Source organism: Empidonax traillii, unplaced genomic scaffold (assembly GCF_003031625.1).
Source record: "Empidonax traillii isolate 1590-97213 ecotype Southwest subspecies unplaced genomic scaffold, ASM303162v1 scaffold385:size1130455, whole genome shotgun sequence".
Taxonomy (NCBI): Eukaryota; Metazoa; Chordata; class Aves; order Passeriformes; family Tyrannidae; genus Empidonax; species Empidonax traillii.
In genome coordinates this window covers 857124-879258 of record NW_020955578.1, presented here as the reverse complement: position 1 = coordinate 879258, position 22135 = coordinate 857124, and the positions used below count along the sequence as shown (strand labels likewise).

Below are 22135 nucleotides of genomic sequence, written 5' to 3'. Positions count from 1 at the left end.
CCCTGTGCTAGCTCTTTGGGGCTTGGTCGCTCCTCCTGTCTGAAGTATGCAAAACATCTCTTCCAAGGGAGATTGTGTTCTGTGATGGACTTGAGAATGGCATAATAATCAACATATATTTATATTGTCACTTAAAGTGATGTTCATACAGTTAATAATCATCCTAAGCTTTGCAGGATAGAGCTCAGCACTTTCAGTACCATGTACCTAGGACCATGGAGCTCCACTGGGACAGATGAAATTTTCTGTATGTGTGGGTAACACCCTTGAGTGCCCAGACGTTTGGTTTCAGAACAGAAGAAGTAGAGCTAAGGTTTTTCAGACATTTGTATCTTGTTTGACAGGCTGACTGCCCAGAAAAATCCTAGAGCAGCAGCTCCCCTAAAAGGCAGACTAGCACCTGTAAACCTAGAACCTTTTTCTCCTTAAAATGGGGCAAAAGTGATAGAGACAGTGTTGAATTTGCTTGAGGTATTGCATTTAAAATTTAAAATCCCACATGCATCATGCAATACAGGAAGACACAGAAATGTGTCATTCCCATTGAAGAAAATAAATGTCAAATTCCTTCCCCTTTATGCAATCCTAAATTCACTCCATGGGTGCTATTTGAATATCTGAACGTGCAAAACACTTCTGGCTACATTTTTTCTCCCTCACCCTACATACACATATATATGATTTTTAAGATGATGAAACCTGAACAAGGAGGAAATGGGTATGCATGGCAGAAATTGCAAGTTTCCATTTTTGCAGCAGCCAGCTCGGAGTTGCGCACAGCTTTTTTGGTGCAGTGTGAAAACAGAGAAACTTTCTTGCTTTCCATGGTGTGTGTAATTTTAGCTTGGGAGTTATTTGGGGGATGTGGGAAGGAATTGTTTCAAGGACACAAGTTGATGCAGAACAGAACAAAAAGCTGAGATGACTGCTCACAGACAGACTACTCTTCTGCTGCAGGTAGCAGCTCGGTGTCAGGCTCTGCTGGGACTCTCCTGGACACAAGGCCTCTGTTTGCAATGCCATAGGGCCAGGGAGACCATGGAGGATTTGGTGGTCCATGGCTAACCCCTAAAACCATCAGTTTTTAAGATACAGAAAACAGGAGCTGGAATGGTGTGTTAGTGATGGCTGAGGCGAAGAGGAGGGTGGGCTAGGAGATGGGGTGGCTGTGAAGAGTGGCAGGCATGAGGGGAGCTGGCACAGGAGAGGTGGCCATGGAGCGAGGCAGGTATGAGGTGAGGTGACCATGAGGAGTGGCAGGTGTGATGAGGAGGCACATGAGGCAAGGCAGCTGAGAGGCAAGATGAGCATGAGACGAGGCAGATGCAAGGTGAGGAGGTCGTGAGGCAATGCAACCATGAGACAATGCAAGGCAGCGACAAGTGAGGTGCAGCCAGCATTAGGGGAGAGTGCCGCCCCCCAGCAACAACGGCACCGCCTGGGGGGCCGAGGGGCCCCCATGCACCTGGAGGAACGCTTGGGAAGACAAGACCCAGGGGAGAGCCGGCATGCAGAGGAAGCATTGAGGAAGGAAGGGAGGTGGGGTGGGAGAGGAGCCGGGAGGAAGGTGGGATCCATAAGGAGCGAGGGGCGGCACCCCGGGGCCGATCGGCTGCCCGGGGGGCGGCAGGTCCCGGATCGCTGCGCTTCGCCCCCCGCAGCGAGACGCGAGGAAATCGCCTCTTGATTGCGGAAGTCGGCGGGAAGGGCTCCGGCAGAGTCAGCCCGGGTCAGAATGGCAGCGTGGGAAGCGGCGGTCGCCTCCCCCGCCTCCCCGCTCCTCCTCAGCCGCGGGCGGGCAGCCCCCCCACCCAGGCCGGTGTCAGGGAGGCGGCTCGGCGGCCGGGGCAGCCCCGAGCGCATGCAGGAGGCGGGCGGCCCGGCACAGGGCTCGGAGCCCGGCGGGGAGCGGGGGCCCCCGGGGCCCGCCGCCGCCACTTCGCTTCTTCGGAGCCCCCCCACCCCACCCCGCCATCCCTTCTCTGCGTCCCCTCCCCGCGAGGGTTTTCGGGGTTAAAAACTGCCGGCGATGCTGAGCTATGGAGCGGGATTCGCCCTGTGGACGGCGCTGGCCCTGACCAAGGTGAGCGGCCGGGAGGAGGGGGGCGGTGCAGGGTCTCCCTTCGCTCGAGGCATACGGGTGGGTTTGCGCCGGACCGGCACAGCTCGGGGACGGGGCTGGGGGCTGAGCCCGGGGGGCGCCGGCGGGTGTCTCAGAGCTGTCCCCGCTCTCCGCAGGCCGCGCCGGAGCAGGCGGGATGCAGCGCGAACCTGACGGAGCGGCGCGTCTTTGGGCAGAGCGTCCGGCTGCGCTGGGGCGCCGCGGGCAGCGCCTGCAACTTCAGCCTGAGCGGGCGCTCCGAGGACGGGGAGGTGGCCGGCTGCCTGCCCGCCCCCGCGGGCAACGGGACCTACGGCTGCACCCTGCAGGGCCTCCAGGCCGGGACCTGGTACCACCTCCGCATCGAGCCTCTCTCCGGCGGGGAGGCTCTCAACATCTCCATGCAGACAGGTAAGGGCGCGGCAGGTGCGCGGGGAAGGACGCCGGGCTTTTCCTTCCCGTCCCCTTGTTTCGCCCTGCTCGAAGAGGAGGTGAGCGATGCGTTTACAGCTACGGCAGACGGACAGTGTTTGCTGAATACAGCAGCCCTGTGCTTGGGTTCTCTTTAGCCCACTGCTAGAAGAAAACGCTGCCAACAGTTAACCCAGCAGGTTTGAAATGAGAGGGTGCTGTGAGGGGACTTGGTCAGAAGAATGCTTTAAGAAGTATTAGACCATAACATTCTTTGTGTTCATGCAACCTTGTTGTCTTCGTAGTTACTCAAGTGACAGGTTATTTACTGTGTTTAAAATACAGTCCATTTCATAGCAGGTAGATCCTCTTCAAGGACAACTTACTGTTTAAGCCCATTTCCATACTTTTATTTTGTCCAACAACAATTTAAAAGTCAGAAAGGCTGAAACTTCTTGCTTCTATCTTTTCCTTGGATGTCACTGGTGAGGTGTTATGATGTACAGTCGTGTGCAGAGCACTTACGGTGTCACATCTGTGACTGGCTGTAAAAATGTGCCAGTAGTCTGACAGAGTGCTGCCAAGGAAAGCTCCCTTTCTGTATTTGTGTTTGTGTGTGCATGTGAACAATTTAGCTGTGAAGCAATGGACAGCATAGAGCTAACAGCTGCAGTGACAGAACTGAACTCTTTCTACCTGTATCACGGGGGTTTTTTTTATAATGATGAAATAGAACATTATCCAGCCTCTTAATGATGGTAGTTCAAGACCCCAAACAGAGATGTCTTTAAAGGAGGTCCATCATTAAATATCTCCCTGATTTGCTCCCAAAGTGTTAGTTTCAGAGAAGTACTTTGCAGTATTAGTATTGAAGATTACAGCAACCAAATACTTAGCAATTACCTGTTCACAGACATCACTTTCTGTCAGAGCTTTTACCCTGCATTAACTGTGCAAATGCACTAAATACACTCCATTAATTTGCTTTGGTATCTCACGTTAAAAAAACTCTACTGACAAGTCTGCTGGTGTGATAGCTACACATTGAGCACAAGTCACATCACTTGGTAAAAATGAAAAATGGTTTCTCTGCAGACAGTGATTTAAATCAGTGTTGTGCATCATGCCAACTGGTTTTAATATTGATGACTGGTAATGTAAAAGTCAAAAGAATAGATCAACCATTATCAGTGATGGGTACAAATCATCATCATTTCTGTGCAGTAAAGTTCTATTATTGAACACTTGCATAGAAGAGGAGAAAAAGATACCACTTTAGAACATATTTTGATTAATGCGTAATCATTTAGACAGAAGCTTGTACATGCCGTTTATTAATTTTTTATCACTAAATAGATTTTGGAAGACTGTAAGGTGAAAGTGATTGAAAGCAACTGATGATTAGTCATATTACATAGCTGACATCAAAGTGAAAAGTCTGATTTAATTTGAAATGCTGCAGATTAGTGGACCATAGTTGAAGTGAGGTTTGTGTTTGGATTTTGGATAGCAGAGATCAGTGAAAAGCAAGAAATAAGAATAGAAGAACCATGAAGGTTTCCTGCAGAAAGAGGTACTCATATTGCTCTGTGGTTCCGTGCTTCCCTTGATTCAATCACAAGTTGCATTGCTTGATGGTGTAAAATACACAAAATCCAAAATCTGTCATTTTTTTTCCTAAAGAACGGTTTTGTTATGCCTGTCAACAACCCATACTGTACTGTCCAGACTAAGCTTTTCGATGCAGAATGAGGGAGAATTATTCCTCTGTATGTTTCTACTAGGGGCAGCATTTTAAACCAGTTTTCTTGAAGCTCTGATGTCAGTAGTTTTAGTTTATGATCTGCTGAGCCTGAATGTCCATAGGCATGTGTTTCTGGAAATTGTCCTGTGAATATGAAAGTATAAGCCATATGTTCAGCCATATTGTAAACAAAATTCCCACTGATTTCAGTGGTAGCAGAACTGAGCTCTCATGGGCCGTCTAAAAATATGACGTTTGACCTTGGTACTCAGTGAGGTTCCCTTTCTGAGCTCTTTTTCTAAGGAAGATGGGTGAAGGTGCCCTTTGAAGGTGCCCAGCTTTCTCCACTGACTATCAAAGGAAGCTAGGTTAAACCAGGAACTTGAAGTTTAGTTGGTTGAAAGGAGAGGAATCCCATCTCATGTGTTTATCTTTTGCAAAATGAGGTTTGAACATCTATATCATCTAGATACAATAAATGCAGACAGAAGAAGTTTCAGATTTGTTTATGTACCTAGTTCAGAAACTAGCTTTTTGCTCAGATCCAATCCTGTTAAAATCTTCATGCGCCAGTTCTGAGTTCAGTTTTCATCACGTTTCTTATACAAAGGGCTTGAGTAACTAAGCGCATAAAATTCAAAACATTTTGTTAAATTTTGTGTGTAAACTTTTCTGATTAAGAGCTCAAGGTGAAAGCAATAAATAATGTATACTGTAGCTGCAGTGGTAATGTGAAGGCTTGGAGAGGATCAAATCTCTAACTTCATTTAGCCTTTGGAGTATGTAACAACACATTAAAATCACAGTCCGTGTTGTTTGGAAATTTGATGTTCCAGTAGAATAATGGTGCAGGTCACCAAGACGGCCTAAACTATCAAGTAACACCAGATTCACCTTTGTGAATTGTTGGGTAGAAAACCAGCTTTTAGTTCCCCTATGGATGTAGAGATGTGAAATATAATAATGTGTGGAATGCTGGTACTACAATCCACATTAGACCACTAAAGTAGACTCTCTTTACTCAAGAAATTTTGATTTATGAGTTATCAAAACAGCAGGTATTTAATCCTGTAGAGCAGAACTAAAATAGATTATCCAAAACAATGCACAATACAGTCACATGTGCAGTTTATAAGCCAGGTATACACAGACATGCAAACACACACAGTGGGGACAGTTGTGATATTTTAGTAGTATAGGAAAGAAAGAAAAAACTGATAACACCATTTATCAGCTCTGAGCTGCAGACTAATTTTCCACTGCAAACCTGAGATTACAGATGTTAGTAGGCACAAGTTTGCATATTTGATTCACGTTAATATTTGCAATTACAGTTTGTTATGGTATTTTTTAATGTAGATATATACATGGAACATCACATAACACTATACAACCAGTCAGCATGCTTGATGTTGTAAAGTTGGGATAACACATGCACCTGTTGGTCCTTCCATGTTATATTCTTTATTGTTCTCAGTAAAACTATTTCTGTGACTGAGAGGTGCTCAATGACAAAAGATGGTAGAGTCATGTCTTTCCTGATTTCAGATAAAATACATTTGAAGTTCATAACTCTCCAAATGTCTGTGCACCAGTGTAACTGTGTATTTCATTGAATGGCTAGGTCTTTAATTAAAATTCTAGTTAAAAACAATAGTTTATGAACAGATCCTAAATTACAGTTAAATTTCTGAATTGAAATTCAGATTTGAAATACCAGTCTTGAGAGCCATGAAAAACAACTTTCAAATATGTCTTCTAAAATAGGCTTATAAATGCCATTTTCAAAATTGTTTTCTACAAAAATATTGCTGTGATATATTAAGTTACTGCCTAATCCGAGCCTCCTGTACTGAGAGAACTGATGGGTAAATAAGTTTTTGTTAGAAAAACCATTAAATATTTGAATAAAAAGAATTGAATAATTCTGCCTTCTAAGGCACATACTGGTAGAGTGTTTCTTCATTGTAATATGTAACTCTGTATATGCCAGAGGCATGCCTTGGCCATGTATTCACTCCTGTAAATTTCAAATTATTTGAGACAAATCTGATTTGTTAGCCATCTGTAGGAACCATATGTGACATAGCTCTAACTGTATAATTCTATCATCCATAATCATGTAATGGTTATTACGATAATTTCAAAAGGCAGAGTACAAGAAGTAAATAAATATGTTTTAAAGATTTTTAAGGTTGCATATCACCTCAAAGAAATGGATATTTGTACTTAAGATGATGCAATCAACCGTGTTTACTTAAGCTTCAGAGAAGTCTGTATGAAGTAGGTTACTGTTTTACGGAGAGGGAAAAACTAGAAAAGAAATTGATAATTTGGTAGGAAGATGGCTGAGACTGGCAGGAATTTCCCAGTGCTCAGTCTTGGGCTCATATCTCCCAGTTAATTTTTTCTCCTGCATTATGTGGGTGTGTTTGTGTGCTTACAGGCTGTGTTTGGGAGTCATGTCATTGAGGTTGGACATAACCATATCTATCGTGTCTGTAAATTGGATCTGCAGCAGCTGTGCACACAAAGCGTATCCTCTTCCCAAAAAGTGAAAATGGAGTTGCAATATAATTCAAACACCATTAAGTCTTCTGAAAGATGCCTTTGTAGACTAGGGGACATTAATTCGTATATTATCAAATTGTATAAAAAATACTTTTGTGAAAATATTTCATTTCTGTGATATATCAGTGTTGTATCATTGCCAGCAGAGACTTGTATAACAATGTAAATGGTTTTTTAAGTGTTTGTTTCCATCCAGGGCTCTTTCAGTCCAGGCACTTCCCAGTCTCATTGTTCCTTTGTTCTAGCGGATGTACAAAGCACTGAGTGTTTTGTTTTCTGGACCAGATAGATTAGATAAAGTCTGAATTTCTGAACTTCACCTTCTAGGCACGCAACTTTCTTCTTTGCTCGTGCACCTTAGAAGACAGATTACCCAGGACAGTATAAGTGCTTCTAAAAATGTAGATATCTTCTTTTGCCAAATTTGGCATATAGTACAGATTACAATGTTGATTACTTTTGCAGGACTGAAGAACAGTCAGCCTTATCCTAACTTTGTGAGAAAGAGGGTAAACTTCTTGACAGTTATCATGACTTTCTCTCGATGTCAGCCAAATAAAAACCTTTTCAGCTGGCTGTGGATTTGATCATATTTAGTGCTGGAATTTATTTCTGACTCCCAAAGTTTGACCTTTTTGATTAGAACAATTGCCTTCAAGGAATGAGATTATAACCCCACTTTTCACTTTAGCCAACATAATAGTCGTTAGTGGCTTAGTATATATTATAGGTGGAGCTGGTAGTCAAGCCTATTGTTAAGATTTCCTGGCACTTTTCATTAAAACCTCCTGTTTCAGTTGCTGTAACTGGGTGAAGTTTTAACCATTTGGCCTGAAGTTTTATGTGCTTAGTCTTTGACTTGAGTTTTAGTTTGTTTTTTTTTTTTTTTTTCTTTTTCAGATTTAAGCAGATTTAATTTGGCCTTTAAGAAAGCAGTCAAAAAAAGATAGTTCATTTTGTTGATTTTCTTTAAATTTAATTTTTATTCTCTTTTTCTGAAGAGCACTAACATCTCTGCTGTTCAAAGCAAAAATTTGAATTTAAGCAGAGACTTGGGTTCAAAGAGACATAGTATTTTTTCAAGTCACAGAAAGGCTGAGGTAGGAGGGGACCTCTAGAGGTCACCTGGTCCAAGCCTCCTGCTCAAGCAGGGCCACCTGGATCCAGTTACCCAGGACTATATCTAGTCAGTTTTTGAATGTCTCCAAAGAAGGAGGTGCTTCTTTGACATTCCTAATATACTTGATTGACAAAGCATACCACCAATACTTGGCACCACTATGTTCTCAGCAGAGCTTTGTAAGAAGCAATTAAACCCTCTACACCATCCAGGCTTTGAAGAAAAAACAGCTCAAAGAATCCTAGGCTCTACTACCACTGTATTTGTAGGGTGGGGGTAGATTTGACTTTGTCCTTTTGCCTCTTAATAGTGCATTTTTTTAATTATGTGATCTCACACTCTTGTCTGCCTTATTCAAGGAACCAGGCAACAATAACTGCATTGGAAAAATGGTCTTGTTCTTCTGTATTTATGGTGCTGTTCATAGAGAGACTGTAGTTCTCAGCCTGGATGCACCATACATTCTCTGTCTGATGGCAGGAAGGAGTAGCACGGAGTGTACTCTTGTGGAAGGCAAATTCACTTCTTAAATTGATTGGGAACCCTTATCCTTTAACTTCCCAACTTGTGAAGGCTTGATTTTGCTGCTTTGGGTTGTTTTATGATACCTTTTTAATAGGCAACTGCTTAACCTTATTGGGAGACATAAATGTCAATACCTTAGTACACCAACATGTAATACATTTTTTTATAATTTGAATGAAGTTTTATGAGTGATGTAACCAGACTCTTTTTGTTTGGTCAGTTTGCTGTCTCTTTAGAATGTATTGTATTTCACAGGTGATTTTACTTGAGAGCTCCTTAATAAGCAACGTAATTAATGTTGAGTTTCTCTGAGAAGTAGTCCCAATATTAGTTCTTGAAGGTTTATCCAATGCACCATTTGGGGTTTTTTTAAATTTATATGAACAATACTACAACAGAGCAGAAGCATATTCTATCAGAATCTGTTTGAAGTGGTTGAAGCTAACACTAAAAACAAAGGATTGTTGCCCTTAAAATTGTATAAATGTTCACGTCCATTAGAGATAAAGTGTTTAGTGACACTGTTTAGTGTGAGTGCTAGGAAATGAAAGCTGCTGCTGCCATTGTATCTATAGAGCTACATTATGCTGAGGCACTGAGTGTAATTTGCTTGGTTTATATATTTGCTGATTTTTATTAAAGCTCTTACAGTTTTGCTATCAGCAGATTTCCAGGCTTATAATATACATCCACAGTGGAAGTGTTTTGCTACGTGTGAGTGAGTGTGTACCAATACACAAAAGTAACATTTCTGAATTCTGCAGGACTTTTTTTTAGACAGGTTTCAGTGATACAATGTTTATAAATAGAAAGAAAAATACATTTTGAAAAATACTGGTGGCATGATGATGTTAAAGGGAGTTTTGGAAGAATTTTTGTGCTACTGTGTAAAATTGCAGGCAATCCAATGAAATGCAGGCAATGCAAGAAATGGTTTAACTTTTCTCTTTTTTCTCTAACTACAGATCCCTTGCCACCATCTCGTTTGGAAATTAATAAGGAAAAGACTACACTCACAAGCTTGCAGGTTCAATGGGTTCCTTCGTCAGGAAAGGTGGACTTGTATAACCTAATACTATTTGATCATGATAATAAAAAGATACAAGAAATCTCCATACCAGGAAGAATTTCAAAAACAGAAAATACTTTTTCTAATCTCTTCCCTGGAAATAAATACAACATTGTCCTCAATGCAGTCGCTGGAAATAGGACTACCCCGGAACTTCACATAAGTGGATATACTGGTAGGACTTTTATTACTGTAGTTCATCTAATTAAAACCACATAAAGTATTCTGCAGTTCTGCATTTTGAAATTAGCAAATGTGTATAATTCTTCTACATGGCAAGATATATGTATATTTGTGGAAGTATGTGTTGATAAATAGAAATAAAACACAAATATCTGACTAACATAAAGATTTGTTTGCTAAGAATGGAGTGGAGTCATGTTGGTATTGTGTATTTGGGGTTGGGTTTTCACTAACCCTAAAGAAACCAAACATCTTTCAAAAGTAAATCTCTTCAAAACTGCTGAAATCATGGAGATAACCATTAGGACTTAAGCATGTGTTTTTTTCTATACCAACAGTGCCATCCCCTGTGAAAAATATTCAAGTTAGTGTCAAGACAGACACTATCCATGTTTCATGGTCTCCTGGCTCTGGGCATGTGGATCGTTACAGGCTGGTGTTACTAGATAATCATGTCTCAGTTCATGAGATTCATCAGGAAGATCCTCTGACCTCCTACACTTTTTCAGGACTTACAGCAGGCCACCTTTACAACCTCTCTATCATAACCCAGGCTGCAGGATTGGAGAGCAGCAGTTTTCAAACAGTCAGGACAGGTATGATTTCAGAATTTGTCACAACAAAACAAGAAGCTAAGGCTGTAATCTAATAATATTATAGGACATATTTCAGAATAAAGTGATTTGTGTTCCAAGTTAGAGAACCTGTAAGCCTATTTAACTCCTTAAGTTACTACTCAACAAAGTTAGCAGCTAAAATAGCTCGTAATGTGTCTGCAGTTAATTTAGCTCTACTGCTTACTGTGGGCAGCTCTATTAAACATGTTAAGTTAACAATCTGAGCCTCACTGCCCTGACTCCTGTATCAACTTCTTCAGTGAACTGAGGCAGTGCATAGTCTGGTTATTTCACAGTACTGAAAACAGTTTAACTCCATGATTCATACTTACCTGAATGGGAGATACAGAGCTTGTGAGGGTTTTTTTTTTTAAAATGTATTTTCTGTGGCTTTTTTCTCTGAATTTCAAAATAGCTGCACTTCTAAAAAGGAAGGGGAAAAAAAATGTGGGGCAGCTTAAGAACTTTAAAATTGAATGTTGGTGGTCTGGGGTTGTTTGGGTCTTTTGTTTACTTGGTTTGATTTTGGGGTTTGTGGATTGTTTTCTTTCTTTTCACAACGAAGTACTGATCCACAGAACGAGGGTTTTAGAATTTTTTTTTCCCCTGGAAGGTTTTTCAGGACAGTGTTCTGTGGTCATTAAGATAAAATGCCATCGTAATAGATTCTAATAGTTAAAACACTTACATAGGCAAAAACAGGGTCATGCCTTTGCTTTCCTTAATTTCTGGGAAGAGCAAGGTACAGTTTTTCCTACAGAAATCTCATCACGTAGACATAATTTAAGTAAACAATATTGTTGTGTCTAAGATACAGAAATGTGTGCTGTTGCCAACTGGGCTGTTTTGGGGATTACTCTTGTTTCATTTTATTTCTTCAGACTTTATTTCTTCCTGTTGTGGGGTGCAATAACTTTAAATCTCACAGGTATTGTTAGAACCTAAAAGCATTACATATAGCTTGCAGCATGGTTTTCCATTTCAGTACCTACTGTGCTTCAGGCCTGAGAAATTAAGATACTGGAGGTAGCTATACTTTTCTTCTGATGGAGCATTTGAATAAAGGATTTTTATTCAAATCCCTTTTAGACTGGTTTAAATCAGACATAGGTGCAGTAATGCTGTAATGTTTACCAAAATGTATACAGGAATGTGTTCTTAGGAGCGTGTGCACGATCTGTTTTATGGTCAAAATGACTAGTCTGAATGCAGACATGGCTAAAAGATTTTCTGTTCCATGAAATACTAGTGGTCATCATAAGACATGTCTCTCTCAGAAGTACAGTGTCTTACACAGAGCTGGGTTCAGTTTCCCTGTGACCAGACTTTGCCCTTTCACTGTTCAGGCAAAATTGTTCATACTCCATCTCATGTAACTGTTCAACAGCAAAACTCAACTATGAAAGTTTGGAGACAGCAGGTCTTATATGTTTTGTGGTGAATGTATTTTATTCTCTTTCTTATTTTCTTTTTTTTAGCCCCAGCTGAAGTCTTAGATTTGACAGTGACTAATGATGGCAGCTTAGATGCTTTAAAAGTTAAGTGGGGAAGACCTTCGGGAAGCCTCGATTTCTATAATATCACTCTGTCTCATCTTGGATCAGTTAAAGGAGTCAAAATTGTGCATCCACCAATCACTGAGACTCACTTTGACAAGCTAACTCCAGGACGTCTTTATCAGGTTACTGCCCGCACAATCAGTGGTGAACTGTTTACTGATGGGATAGCAACTGGCAGGACATGTAAGTCTTCTACTTCAGTAAGAACATTATAACTAACATTATTTTTGCCTACATTGGCCTTGTAGAAAATCACTGTAAGAAAAAATGGTTTGTATTCCAGGCAAAATAAGATAGAGTACAATATTGTTTCAGGAATACCCCTTTCTGACTCTGGCAATAGTTAAACCGCCAGCCAAAAGCAACTCCAGCATATCTTGTAAATAGGCAAGAATAGTGCATTTTGGACCTTATTGTTGAGTGAGTTTGTTACAAGACTGTTGCACGCTATTGCACTTCTGACCAACTTTGTTATCTTGAATTCAACTTAGCATAGTATATAGAATGAGTTACATTATGGGCAAGTATGCATGTAGTCAAATTATTAACAGTTTTTTAAGTAATTTTCAAGGTCCAGTCTTATTCCTCTTTCCAGACACAAATCTGCAAACTGGAAGAGATTAGGTCTCAGCTTTCTTTACTGTAAACAGCATGGATTAACAAAGGCATGTGGTAGCCTCCTTAGAATTCAGTTACGAGTTTCTTATTTTCTTCCAGAAGTAATAATTTTCTTTCAGGTATCTCTTGTATGAGTTCTGAACCTGAAAAAAATCCTGGCATAATTTTCCCACAGCATTACTGGACACAGAGATCTGTCATATTCTCCACACCAGCCTAGCCCAAGCCAAAGTTAGACAATAAAAATGTAGAAGTGGGTGAAGAACACATACATACATTGTTAGTAGACTCAGAGCCAAAAAATAGAAAATGTGTATGTTTGTGAGAGAGCATATTTATCTGAGAAAACATTTCTCATCTACAACTAAACGTCTCATGTGAAAGGCACATCCTTGACATATCTAGCTGCTATCCGATTCTCAGGGCAGACTGGAAGAGCCCTGAAAAGTCTTTCATGTCCAATAAGTACAAAGCTGGACTGGTAACATGCCTGTCTGTTTTGTTGGTCTAGCCTACCATTTAAGTCCTTTAACATTACCATTTCCATCTAAAAGGAGAGCGTTAGGCCTCACTCAATGCCACTGATCCTCAGATTTGTGACCTAGACCCAGTGCTTTGAAAGTTGGGGATTAGAAGTCCCATTTCCAAGGGTGCTGATCGTGTGCAATTCCTTCCTTTGACTCCGCTATAGACACCAAGAGCTTTGAAAACACTTCAGCAGAAGTTTGGTGGCCTAAGGATAAACTTGTAAATCCAGGCTGCCAGGTCTATAGATACCTTTAGACTCTCTGTAATTCACAGAGAGAGCCAGGTGCCCAAGAACATAATACTTAATGCTGTGTATTGAGGAGGTGGCTACAGCAGCAGAAGCTGCCAAGGAATTTCGTGTTGAGAAATATGGATATCTCAGAGACTGAAACTTTGTACCATACAGGTCTAAGGATATCCAGCCAGCCTGACAAGGCTGAACTTTATCTGTTATAATGTAAGTGCATCTGTGCTTCCTAACAAAACACCGTATGCTTTTATTCGCTCACTCAGCAATTGAAACACATCATCCATATTCACTGGCATGGGGGAGTTCTAGGTTTGATACCTAGATACCCATGGGAAGTGAAACTGGTATTTTGTGGTGCTGGTAGAAATTTTGCAATCCTGTGCTAAATACTAAACAATTAGGTATTAACTAAGCCAGATAAAACATGAGAGCATGATTCTAGCATTGTAGTTTATAGTTAATACTTGATAATGGTCTCAGGGCTCCAGTGCTGATCTCTGAGTATCTTAATACGAAGCTAGAGAGATCCTGACCTACGGATCTGCATCTGTCTTCCAATCTCTGCTTGGTGTGGTTAATATTTAATTATTTCATGAAAATCAGAAAAGCTTCAGTGGTTCAGTGTGACCTGCAGCAGTAGGGCGAGAAGGTTGAGCATGTAAATTCAGGGCCCTTGAAGTGCAGGACAGGATGGAGTAGATGCTTTAATGGTCCTCAGTTTTAACTGGTACCTTACAGCTGGGAGGAATTAGGATGTACGAAGGTGGAAGAAGCCATACCATCAGACTTTGCATTTCTGCTACTGAGACCAGAATTTGGCCTGTAGCAGTTGAGGACTTAAGCTGTGAAAAACTGACTGACAGTTTCTACGTGAACTTAAGTGCAGAAAGCAACAGGGAAGCTAACTGAAAACCGAGAGATGCACCCAAGAAGTGCACAGGGGAGATTTTGCCTGCCCTAAGAAGGGTTCTCCATTTCTGATGTCAGAAACTAGCAGGAAAAAAGTGAGTGGTTTGTGTGGGGAAGAGTAAAAGTTGTCTTTAAAATGAAAGCCAACCTTTCCAGCAAGATACCTCACATTGCTCTAGCTGGTCCAAGTGCTTGTACAATAGCTATGGTACAAGACAGGTTTTTCCAGTGTGCAGTTATGTCTCACCAGAAATACTCCGCTTCAGAATTACTTTTTTGCTCTGTTCTTCCAGTTCCCCAGAAAGTTTCGGAGCTGCAGGCTGGCGCTAGCGGCTGGCTGAGGTCGCTGCGAGTGACCTGGCTGCCCCCTGCGGGAGACTGGGAGAGGTACCACCTACTCCTGTGGAACCGCACAGCCCTGCTGCTCAACACCACCCTCGAGAGGAACGCTACCGAGTACCTCATCTGCGACGTGGGCCTCATCCCGGGGAGGGAGTACGGCGTGGATGTTGTTGTGGAGAGCGGTGATTTGCAGAGCAAGGCTAGTTGCACAGGGAGAACAGGTCAGTGTGCATATCCAGGCAATGTAAGAGTGCAAAATGTTCAGCTGGGCTGTGAACACTACTTGAAAGACTATTTGGGAATCCACAGACGAATTTCACATTAATACAGTAAAAAGGAGCTCCCTTGTAAACTACAAAAATAAATGGCTTTAGCAGTTCTGTGAAAACCAGGGTTATTTTTTGTGGTAAATGTTTTGTTAGTGAAAGTTTTAGGAACTATTGCCATTATGTCATGACTGGGGCATTACATTACATCTGCGCTTCACCTGTTATATTTCATAGCTGATTGGAGGCACCCTATAAAGTTCTTAAAGAGAGCAGCACAGGTCTTCCTGTATTGTTCATCAGTATGTTTCCTTGCCAGTCTGTATAAAGAATATCAACAGTGTTAACCAAAGCTTCCTGAGGTGTATGTTAGTATGTCTGTTCCATAACATCCCAGTTCTTGTTCCTTTGCTCCATAAAGAAAATCAGGTTACTCTGTTCAAGTCAGTCTTCCCAAAGGAAATCCAATTACACTTCAGGGACAGGAGTGGAATTCTTTCACAGTTTGTTAGTCAAAACCACAAATTATTGCTTCAGACTTAAACAAATAATTGTAATATAACTGTTAGAATTTCTACTCTATGGATGCAAAGTAAGTGCAATTCAGAGGAAAGCAGACCTGAAGGAGGAATAACAGGTAAGGCTCAAGCCTAAGCCTTACCTCACTGCAGAATGTGACATAAGATAGGGTCACTTTACTTTTTCCTCCTTGTGTCCATCTTTCCTGCTATACCCTTACCTGTCATTTCTTGAGAATGTAATTTGTTAATTTTGCACAACAGGAAGACTCGTAGAAACTACAGAACTGAAGCTTTCTCTAACTTCTAGTGAATTTGGTGAGAGCAAGGCACATTCTCATCTTCCTTTCCTTGACGTATATTGCAAATAATTTAAGTTTATGGTGTTACTTTTAACTGACTCAGCTAAGCCATTAATAGTTGGGTTCAGTGATCTTAGAGGTCTTTTCCAACCTAAGTGATTCTATGATTCTGTAATTAGGACATAGTCCATTAAATAATACCCAGCAGTGGGCGTATCACAACTATGTTTGACCCACAGTCAGGTCCATAATGTATCTTTTATGAAGCACAGGTGTTAGGTCCTGTTGTGATTTAATTTTCTCTTACATAAACCCACAGTCTTGGGAAGTGAGTTGTATTTCAACGTGACAGGGACAGAATCAGATTGGAGACTCCATTAGGTAACAGATGCCTGCTGTGTATGCATGCACACATGCAGACACACACACATGTGAACACACGCAGAAGTTCACTGATAGAATTCTTTCTTTTATACCACTGTAAGTTTGAAGTGTGTCTCAACTTGACTAAACCACTGTGAAATCAATGTCCCTCTAACCCTATAATTTGTGTCCTTGTTTGTTACAGCTAAATTAGGGAAGATTTGTCTTATGGTACAAATGTCTTATATCCCTGTCTAGCACCCAGAGTTCAAGAGGAAGTTCACTTACTTCCCTGCGTTTCCATTTATACTCAAATATATATCCTTACGTAAGTTTAAACCTAAGCATTACAACTGTAGTCCATTTGCTGAAGTCTGCTGCTTCCAGCCATTTGGTGGAAGAGTAGCACAGATTTATAAGAATGGCTTCCTAGAGAAAGGTAAAGAATCTCCTCTTGACTGGAAATACTCTGTTGCTGTTACATATCTGTTTTGCAGAACAGATTTCTTACAGCAGCTTGAGGCATGGCAAGTGCGTTCACTGCAAAGTCCTGTTCTCCTTGTGATATTTGTGTACCTTTACAGCTCCAGAGCCTGTTCTCCAGCTCCGTGTGAAGCATGCTAATGAATCTTCACTTACTGTCATGTGGATGACCCCTGTTGCAGAATGGGACAGCTATGTGGTTTCCCTAGGAGACAGTGATCTTGCTATCATAAAAAAATTGCTTGCAAAAGAAGCTAAGGAATTCACTTTCACTGACTTGGTACCTGGACGAAAATACACAGCTACCATCACTACCATTAGCGGGACTTTAAGCAACTGGACTTCAGTGGAAGGAAGAACAGGTATCGTCTTGTCAAACTGTTTTAATCTTTTCTTCTGTTAACCACCAATGATTTTCTTTGCTTTGTATGAATTAACTCCATGTCTAAAACTCAAAAGTCTTGATCTTATGTTTGTTTCAAATGTTGTGTTTCTGAGCCTCTGATTTTTGACTGTCAGTTATCTTGCAGTATTTATTTAAGATTTTGGGGAAATGGATGTGTAATTCCTGGCAAAACAGTTTTCTGAAGTATTATGTCATGTCTAATCAATCTACATTAGCACAAGATTCCATAAAGAAGAGCAATTTTCACTGTGTATTTTCAGGAAGGTCACTTCCTTGTTTCAAAAGCATTCATCATCTGGGAAAAAAAACAAACATCATGACACAGGAAAATGTTACTTTAGGGGGAACATTCTGAGGTTGACAGACACAAAACATATGTGACCTTGAAGATGTATTTTGAATCTTTCTGCTCTTTGGATTCCAGAATATGTATCTGTTATGGGTATGATTACTGTGTCACAAGAAAGGTCCCATTCTCACCCCCTGCAGGGTGATAATTCTGTTCAGGTGTGCAAGTTTTATGTCATACATGATGCTTTACTCTGCTTCGCTTAAAGGTTCTCCAGTGCAAACAAAATTTTAAAATGTAGCTCTGTTCTGGCACAACACAGTGAAAAACGATCTGCTAGTTTTTAAACCTAATCTTATCTATGACCGCTATGGGATAGCGGTCCTTGCTTAAATTTTGTTACTCCTCCTGAGGCCTGATAAGTTTAACTTACACATTCGCTGCTATGTGATTAGATAGCTGGAATTTCACTTCCATTTGACTTATGCCCCTTTAGGAGGTCTATTCAGGCATAAAGGTTATGGTGTCCCACTTCACCAGTATGAATCAATGCTTGAAAACACATCAGGCAGGGATAATGTGTCAACATTACATTCAAAATGAGTTAAAAGGAATGAACGCCATTTAATTTGAACATAGGTTCTAATAAGCATTCCAAACCTCTGAATCTTCCTCACAACCGGACAGGCTTAAAAAATACTGCTGGAAATATGACAGAAGTAGGTCTTATATGCATCCCAGATTGGTCAGCTTCCAGTGAAGCCTGAGGTATCACTAGAAGTGCATTTAGTGCAGAAATGTGACACTCCAGTGTCTTGTTGGAGCTTACTATGTCATGATAGCATTATAAAACAGGAAGGATTTTTAATTCAGTTTTTTATCGGCTTTACATTTTTTCAGTTATGTGCCTAATTTTCCAGCTTTCATTAGTGATAGCTAATACAGTACTATGTGTGCAAAAAGACTGACATAAAAGGAGATAAAGAGTGCAATCACATTTTATACAGTTGGAATCTTCTGTATTTCAGTTGTGCTTGGTGCTGTAAGCAAAAATACTTAGTAAGAAGTAACTGTATTTCCTTGCTTTGGCCAAATATTGTCAAATTAAATAAGGAAAGAGGATTTGGGGTAAAGTTTGGGCAACATATTACATTCTTCTGTTATTTCTTTATCCTTTTTGATCTGACTAGATTAATGACCTTATACTTGGATAAATGCTATGTTTGTTTAATAGTTCATCTTTTGATGCTATAAAATTTGGTATCCTACAGATCTTCTGATGTAAAAAGTAAAACTAAAACCATCCCTCTCAGTTACACCCAAAACTAAGGGGTCTGACACAACATAGATGACTGTGCCTGAGGTATTCCTTAAACAAGCTTGACATTTATTGAAATGAAAGATGGGGAATAGGAGAGGAAAAGGAGGATGAAAGACACATACTGTATCTGAAATAGTCATTAAAAAAACTTGTGATTTCCTAAATTGATGGCTTTTGTTTAATAATATTTATAAAATGCCACCTCTTCCATTTCCCTAATCTTGAATCATTTTGGTCTGGCTGAGAAAAGCTGTGCTAAAGCCTGAAAGACCTTTTTGTGACTTACTTAGTTTCCCATAGACCACATCCCACCAGACAGGAAGCAGTCCACAGTCAGATTATTTTTAGTCCTGTTGAGTCTGGCTGCAAATTGGAATGTTCTTTTGATGCACTTCCTCAGTGTGACTAAACTTGGGTTCTTTGGGGGATTCTGGTTTTTTTTGTTTCTCCTCAGTAACATTAAGACAATTTTCTTTTCAGTGCCAGCCCAAGTGACTGATCTGACTGTGGCAAGTCAGGGATCAACCAACAGCTTGTTCACCAACTGGACAAGAGCGCTGGGAGATGTAGACTCATACCAAGTGCTACTGATTCACGAGAATGTTGTCATTAAAAATGAGACTGTTCCCAGTGAAACCAACAGATATCACTTCTATGCTCTGAAACCTGGAGGACTCTATTCAGTTGTTGTCACCACTGTCAGTGGAGGGATATCTTCAAGGCAAACAATTGCAGAGGGAAGGACAGGTAAAAAGGAAAATATTCCAGCGTGTCTTTTGTTAGTTCCTAAAAGATTAATTTATTAAAGAGAATGGTCTTATGATTAAGCCACTGCATGGAGAATCCAGAAATATGGGAATTTCATCTGTATAATTCCTGTATGTGACCTCAGGCACACTGTGGGTCCAGATTCATGTAAATACAGCTTTAGGGAGCTAACTGCTCTGCCTACAACAGGAACTCCATACAGCAGAATCACTCCATAATAAAAGACCAAAATATACCCTGAGCGTAATGGACAGCTGTGGTGGTGAATCACTCCTTGGAACAGACTTTCTTGTTCCATTGACCGCATGGTGGTGTAGGGTGATTGCTTCTTACTTAGGTGTGCCAACTATCTGCCTAAAGGTGGTGGAATGAATTTGTGTTTCAGTTGCTCATGACCCATTCTTTTTCTCTAATGCACCATCAGAGAATGTCCGCCAGGGTTAGGGATTTACTATTGCATCAAATTCTCTTAAGTTTAAACACTCACTTCACCCTTTATGTGAATTTGGCAAAGGCCAGGGATTCTGCAGTCTGCTCTAATGTTCTCCTTGAAAACAGCTATTTTCAGGGGAAAAAACAAAAACAAACCTGAAAAAACAACTGGAGAAGAATAACACTAAAAGGCTTAAAGTACATAAACATATTTTTTTAAAATCTGAGTTCTTTGTCTCTGACAGCTGATGCCCAGCCCCTCTACTCAGGTAAGTTAGTTCAGTGCATCAGAGTCCATTGAAAACGTGGCAGTTCATTATTTTTAAGCTCTGCCCTTGTAATATCTCTGAGAGTTCTGTACATGAGTGATGGTAGTTCTGGCAACGTGGAGCCTTCGAGCTCGCCTTGAAAAACAAGTGGCATTCATGTTCTGGCCACTAGGCGTCAGAGAACTCACTGGAAATGAAACACATTCAGCTATGGGCCTCAAGGTCCTACAAGCCTCAGTAGTTATTGCTGTTACTGAGAAATAGCAATTTGAGAGGATAGCTCAACTTCTGGGATTTTAGAAGTGCTGGGATCATGCCACCAAAGACAATTTATTTCACTGTATTCAAAAAAGCAGTTGAACATGGCTAAGGGATAATCAGTGCAGAACTTTCAGGAGTCCCAGACTGCTTATTTTGCAGGGGATAGTATTCCAGGCATTCCCACAACAATAAGAATTGACTAGTTAAAGCTTTTTCGGTTTTTCCTCTTTGTTGCACAGTTCCTTCCAGCGTGACTGGAGTAACAGTAAATAACTCAGGTCGCAGTGACTACCTCAGTGTGTCTTGGCTGCCAGCTTCTGGAGATGTAGACAGTTACTTGGTAACACTGTCTCACGATGACCAGATTGTTCAGACTCTGACCATTTCCAAATCCTTCAGTGAATGCTCCTTCAGCAACCTTACTCCTGGAACGCTTTACAATGTGATGATAACCACGAAGAGTGGGAAGTATGAAAATTACTCCTTCAGCCAGGAACGAACAGGTAAAGAGAGGCTTGAGCAAATCCAGTCACTGTAACCACTTTGTATAGCCATTATCAATCTGGGATAGATGTGTAGGCGTTGGAGGGTCAAACCATAAAATGACAGCTTTATAGATTTAGTTTTATTCTTATACCCCTGTTGCTGCCTTATGTCCTACAAAAATACTTTAGTGTGAAAAAAAATCATATGTCAGTCCTTAGGAGTGAGCAGAAATCACGTATCAGTTTTGGCTCAAATGTTTTGTCCTGCCCCTAACCCCTCTACTTGGCTCTTCAAGTATATCCTGCAGAGCATCTCCCCAGAAAGTTACTCAAGCACTGAAAGAACAGATTAGGATAGGCTAACTAGTGCCATGTTAGCAAGGTATCACAATCATGAGTAACATCCATGTCAGTTGGTTTGGGGGCTGTAACACACGTCCATGGTTTTGGTCATGCCAAGTTCCAGAATATTGTAACAGGAATAGAGAAATCTCAGAAAAGGGTGGCAGAAATGATGGAAAACTTTTTAAAACTTTCTCAAAGATTGAGAAGAGACTTTACACTTGGTAAACCAGTAGAACAAAAGAAAGATGGTGAGGGTGTTAAGGTGTTAAAATGACAGAGTATCAAGTTAATGCAATTTTAATCTTCTCATGATATAAGTGGAAATCCAAGGATCAGCCATGTAAATAAGAAGGACTAAATTCAGGATTAGTGTGAACCTGTGGAACTCAGTACCATAAGCAAAACTGACCAAGTTCCTTGAGACCAAATATTGGAAAGGCAAACCATTGTCCTGTGATGTAAAGCAGCCTGGAAACTGCAGTTACTCTTTTATTGCTTAAATCCACATTGTGGTCTTTTTGCAACTTCCTTAAAAAAGCCTGGTAATTACCACAAATATAGTCCACTACCGCAACTCCTGCTACTTCAGGAAGTTACTGCTTTATGAAACTCTGTGTTTTTTCCTTTCAGTCCCTTCAAGTGTTCAGGGACTTACTATCAGCAATTCAGCTAGAAGTGACTACTTGAAGGTGTCCTGGTTACATGCATCTGGATATTTTGATAATTATGAAGTCATCATCAGGAACAACAACGATTTCATCCAAACAAAAAGTGTCCCAAAGGATGAAAATGAATGTGTGTTCACTAATCTGGTCCCGGGGAGGCAGTACAGTGTTACGGTCAGCACAAGGAGTGGGAAATATGAAACTAGTGAAAGAGTCTATGGCAGAACAAGTAAGTGGTAACATTGGTAACCCTGGTAACATTCTGAGACACCCCTGTTTTTTTTGTGGGGTTTTCTTTTTTTTTCCCATACCCAGGCACAAAAATCTGATATGATTTTAACATAGAATTTTGACTGTGTCTCTTTGAATGTGTATTATTCAAATACAGAAAGCAGTATTTAGTTTATGGCCAGCT

At 40.7% G+C, this 22135-nt stretch overlaps 1 protein-coding gene across 3 annotated transcripts in view; it reads left to right on the top strand.

The window, feature by feature from the left end:
- Positions 1–22135, top strand: part of PTPRB (protein tyrosine phosphatase, receptor type B) — a 58904-nt gene that overhangs the window by 11646 nt on the left and 25123 nt on the right. For 2 of the 3 annotated variants that reach the window (XM_027893253.1, XM_027893252.1), the window contains exons 4-11: positions 2239–2512; positions 9438–9716; positions 11820–12083; positions 14499–14768; positions 16581–16841; positions 18976–19242; positions 20465–20728; positions 21686–21949. In XM_027893253.1, coding sequence (XP_027749054.1) covers positions 2239–2512; positions 9438–9716; positions 11820–12083; positions 14499–14768; positions 16581–16841; positions 18976–19242; positions 20465–20728; positions 21686–21949 — 2143 coding nt within the window. Of the gene's footprint in view, positions 1–1959; positions 2084–2238; positions 2513–9437; positions 9717–11819; positions 12084–14498; positions 14769–16580; positions 16842–18975; positions 19243–20464; positions 20729–21685; positions 21950–22135 lie in introns of those variants that run through there. The other variant, XM_027893254.1, reaches the window with a different exon arrangement.